The sequence below is a fragment of the Tachysurus fulvidraco genome, chromosome 26 (genome assembly GCF_022655615.1).
Source record: "Tachysurus fulvidraco isolate hzauxx_2018 chromosome 26, HZAU_PFXX_2.0, whole genome shotgun sequence".
NCBI lineage: Eukaryota > Metazoa > Chordata > Actinopteri > Siluriformes > Bagridae > Tachysurus > Tachysurus fulvidraco.
Genome location: NC_062543.1, coordinates 3,781,474 through 3,786,473, shown reverse-complemented (window position 1 = coordinate 3,786,473; position 5,000 = coordinate 3,781,474). Strand labels below are relative to the sequence as shown.

Below are 5,000 nucleotides of genomic sequence, written 5' to 3'. Positions count from 1 at the left end.
GGCTCTGGGTTGTTGATCAGAGGATCGGGGTTCAAGGCCCTGCACAGCCAAGCTGTCATTGCTGGACTCTTGAGCAAGGCCCTCAACCCTTCCTGCCCCTGCACTCTGAGCCCAACCTCCTCAGTTGGGGTATGTGAAGAAAAGAATTCCACTCTGCTGTAATGTATATGTGGCGATAATAAAGGCTTCTATGCCCCGTTCTATTCTATTATCAAGACTATGCCTTCAGCCTGCGTAACTGGCTCCTGTATCACCATTAGAGTCTCTGTATTTATTCAGATCTCATCCCCTCATAGTTAAAAGAGACCCAGAGGAGAACCGACAGTAAGAAAGTTTTTAGGACTAAACATTAATTCATTCTACTCTGGTCAACAAGTCGACGTAGATAGAGACTTAACACAAAGCTACGTCAGCTACAACCTAATTACAGCCTGACACGCTGTTGACTAAACTTCTTCAGTGTGTTAGGATGCTGCTTTAAACGTTTTTTTTAAAAAGGTTTCAAAGTTGTTATAGAGGCTTTATGAAGGTGTTCACGCTTTGCTTAAGTAAGGTAAAAGGTACGAGGACGGCGAACGAGTCTGACGGAAAGGACGGAAGCCGGATTTATTATCCTGATATTCATTTTCAAAATAAAAATCTAGCGCTGTTACTTTTATACCTGCACCAGGTGTGCATTTAATAAAGGATTTTAGGTTTAGATTTATATCCATATATTATAATAGTGAAATTAAAGGTGGGGTCTCCGTTGTTCGAGAAATGCTTCAGAAAACTGAGTCGGGCCGACAAACTAAACAAATACAAAACAAACGTGTAGCCAATGAGCAGAAAGGAGCGTGTCTTGTCAATATGGGCAGAGTGTTCAGTGCGCATGTGTGACATAAGCAGAAAGCGGTTTTAACATCGACATGGAGGATAAAAACAAAGAAAGAAAGAGAAGAAAGACTTACGATAAGGCAAGAAGTAGGACGTGTTAATATAGGATCAGCTTTCCAGCGCTGGAGAGAACTGAAGGAGCAGGAAGTTGGCCACATATTCACAGGTTGGAGTTTCCCGAGTCAATAACTCCTGAGCTAAACGCTGTTACTACACAAATAACACCTCTTTTCTATCGTAGTAATGTAGAGAGGCAGCTACAACCGTGTTTTGTGTAGTAACAGCGTTTAGCTCAGGAGTTATTGACTCGGGAAACTCCGACCTGTGAATATTTGGCCGACTTTACTTAAGACGCCGAGGCGCTTTTTTCCTTCTCGATAGGTGAGTAACGTTGGTTTTGCTTTGTTACACAGAACTAATATATGCCTTTGTCCTTTACATCATTATGCTTGTGTGTCATTTTTGCTTGTTTGTTTATCTACAATCGTATTGTTCTTCTCTTCAGCTATGATAAAGACATTTCTTTCGATTAGTTGCCTGGGTTACGTATGTATGTGTGGGCGGAGCTATCAATACAGGGGTGACACCCATTTGGGTTAGGGGCGTGTTTGTTTTGGTGATTTTATATGTCAACATTGGCTTTTAAACAACGGAGACCGCACCTTTATTAATCAATTTAGTCAAAAAAGCCACTAGACATGAGACACAGGCAGGGATGTAGAAAGTGAATCGTGCCACTAAGATTTCAGTCGGGAATATATTTTTTCGGGAATTTAGCCAACATATAAAAACCAGACATACTAGTCATCAGTACTAGCGACAACAACGCAGTTCAGTTTGAGACGTGAAGGATCGACAAAAGTCTGAGCCGAATCTGAAACGCATCGTGCCTCCGTTTTTTTTTTTTATTTCAATTCCTCGGTCAAATTTTACCACAACTTTATAAACCTTAACCCAATCCAATTTAACAAAAGAAAGTCAACTTCAAATCCTAGCAGCACAAATGTTCACTAATAAAAGCCCCCCCCCCATCCCCCGCCCCACCCCTTTAAACACGACTGCGCATATAGACCACATCTACAAAGAGCGAGAGGACGACGGGTTTATTTTCATCAAAAGCTGTGCGCCGTTTTTATTGTAGTTTTCTAAATTTACATTAAAAAAAAAAAAAAAAGAAAGTCTGCCCATGTCCTAGAACCATTATGAAAGTTAACGCACAAATTCAATATACATCTCATTGTATTTTACATTGAGGCTAGAAGTATAGGCATGGAGGTGGCATGATTCAATCACAAGGCTTAAAAAGAAAAGAAGAAGAAAAACAAAAAAAAAAAACCCCAAAAAATAAAATAAAACCTGAATAAATAGAAGGTGCTATATTTCTTTCCCCCCCCATCCCCCCATTTCATTTTAGCAAAGCAAAAATGAGATTCATTCTTTTTCTTTTTCTGTTTAATGTCGAACAAAAACTAGGTGGCAAAGTCTCCAGCTGTCCTTCACCATGTAAAGAAATTTTTTTTGAGCTTTATGAGTAGGAATGCCGATGCAGGCGCAGATTCCTCCTTTGTACAGTGATTTTAATCGGCCAGGGAACGAAAGAAGGGGGGAAAAACAACAAACAAACAAAAAGAAACAATTAAAACTGATCGTCTATCTGCACTCCGGCTCAGAGGATTCGTTCAGGAGCAGCAGGCGCTATTGGAAGAAGCAGAGCAAGATGAAGCATGGAGAGGCTAACTGTTCTGTACAGGTGCAAAAGTTAGAAAGTACATCTGGTGATTACACAGTTGTCACTAAAACATTAATGTCTTTAAAAAAATAAAATAAAAAACAAAAAAAAAAAAAACAAAGAAAAACCAAAACAGAACAGAAAAGGAGGTTATATTTTTGCCTGTATAGATTTTTGTTTAGTTCTTGGCAAAAAAAAAAAAAAAGACTATTGTATTAACTTGTACATTTTTTCTTTTCTTTTTTTTTTCCATTGTTTTTTTTCCTTCCTTTTTCCCCCCTTCATTTTATTTCTATTTCTTTCTTTTTTTTTGCAGCACTGGGTATCAGGTTACGATGGGTTGTCTGAAAGCAAGGGCAGATCGGAGCGGAGACGTGACGTTGCGTTGCTTTCTTACCGTTTCCATTTTTCTCCCCCCTCGTGTTTGCTTTTTATTTCCTTTTATAAAATAGTTAAATAAATTCTGATTCTATAATATTCCATAAATTCAAAACACTTTTTTCTTTCAGTTCAAGTAACTCTTTAAAAAAAAAAAAAAAAATTTAAAATTAAAAAAAAAATGATAAAAAAATAAAATCAAATTAAAGAACGCTTTGGGATTTTTTGCCATTTTAATGACAGTGTCATTAAAAATCATGCACACTGCAAATAACCTCATGCAGTAGTTATGGTAAACCATCCAAGCACTTTTTATTAATTACTATTCATAAATACACACAGCAGCTTCATTAAAGAAGGACTCTGTCTTCAGTTTTAGAATGTGGAGTATTTATATAAGGAGAGCCTTTTTTTTTTGTTAGACACAGGAAGCTGAAGGTCTGCCGCAGCTACCTACGCTCACCTGCTAAAGGAAAAAAAATTAGTCATGTGGAACTGATTATCAACACACACACACACACACACACACACACACCATACGATTTCATTGTCTTCTGCGTGCTCGCTGTCTTTCACACGCTTGTTCTTTTTCTCTCTTTCTGTCTCTCTCTCTCGCTCTCACTTTCACTCCCTCATTCTCGCTCTTTATGGATTTTTACAATGTAACAGGTGACAGACCTGAAAATCACCAAAAAAAAAAAGAGAAAAAGTAAAATAAAATTATTTTTAAAAAAAACAAAAAACAAACCAACAAAAAAAAAAAATAACCAGAAAAAAAAAAAGTGAGAGCTGTGTGTTTGCCCACCGTCATTGGCAGTTACAGCACAGAGGACATTGTCTGCGTGGTGGTGGGATATCATCAAAGAGGAGGAGGTGGAGGCTCTTTGCCTGCAGAGCTTTCCTTCAGGTTGAGGCTCTCCAGCGCCACGTCCAAGGGCATGATCTCCACGCAGCCCATGGCGCCGAAGTCTGCGAAGTCTCGCCGCTCGTCCTCGTCGGAGGAGGAGCTCTCCTCGCGCATCAGCGTCGACAGCAGCAGCTCCTGCACGAACAGGCTCCGGTCGGCACGCTCGCTTTCCAGAGCCTGACGCTCCGCCTCAGACATCTTTGGCTCGTTCAACCTGTCCGACAGAGGAACAGGAGACAGCGTTTATACGTCGCGCCGTATCGGACACGTGACTTACAGACATGACGACGTGCTCCCTAGAAACTGTTTACATATGAATAAATTCAGAAATGTAAGACATTACAGTATGGACACAGAGCCTAGAAAAGAAGAACACATTTTAAAAAGGACCCAAAAATCCCACATGTAACGAGAAGCTAATTGGTTCTCAGCAAATGTTTAATTAAATTCTCTCTTACTAAACAAACGACGATTAACTGTATGAGATTAATGACTGGATGGTGGTTACGGTCGCATCTCACTTAAAACTCACACGGCGCTTGTTGAGCGAAAACATCCACATGTTAAACCATGAAGATTAACAACGATGCACTCGAGTAAGGGTGGGCGGAATGACCAAAAACAAGTTATTTCACGGTAGCGGTATATATCGCGGGATAATAATTTTTCAGGTAGATCAACAAAAGGAACGTGTTTAATATATTAAATATCACTTTAACACTTTAAAAATAAAAGAATAGGCTCTCTCTTCTTATTTGTCTTTTATTTAGCGTTCGTAGTGAATGAGACTCTCAACATTTAGATCCACCTCACGGTTGATGGAGCACCTGATGCGGAGCGCATCTGTTGGCTTCCGTTGTATCCTTAGACATGCTTCTTTTTTAGATGATAAAACAAGTTCCTCGTGCTAGCGTGGCTAACGGTTACATTCGTGTGACACAGTTTGCGAATCACATTTGTCTGCTCTTTGTCGGCCTTTGTGAACCCGAACCGCGTCCATACCGCTGATGTCGCGCCTCGTTTCACAACGAGTTCCTCCTCCTGCTCGGGATTGGTTTGTGGGATTCTTTATCAGCATGCAGGTCTTTCACCATGTTTTCCTTCTTATCT

General features: G+C 39.8%; 1 protein-coding gene across 5 annotated transcripts in view; it reads right to left on the bottom strand.

Annotated features, from left to right (window-relative positions):
- Positions 1–2,310: 2,310 nt before the first annotated feature.
- kcmf1 (potassium channel modulatory factor 1) overlaps positions 2,311–5,000 on the bottom strand; it is a 14,550-nt gene continuing 11,860 nt past the window's right edge. Inside the window, exons 7-8 of one of the 5 annotated variants that reach the window (XR_007139658.1) lie at positions 3,519–4,104; positions 2,311–3,446 (exon numbers count right to left, since the gene is read on the bottom strand). Coding sequence is in view for 1 of the 5 variants with exons in the window: in XM_027144564.2 (XP_027000365.1) it covers positions 3,843–4,104 (262 nt within the window). In the remaining 4 variants the exon portion in view is untranslated. Of the gene's footprint in view, positions 4,105–5,000 lie in introns of all 5 variants that reach the window. The other 4 variants (XR_007139657.1, XR_007139659.1, XR_007139660.1 and 1 more) reach the window with 4 other exon arrangements.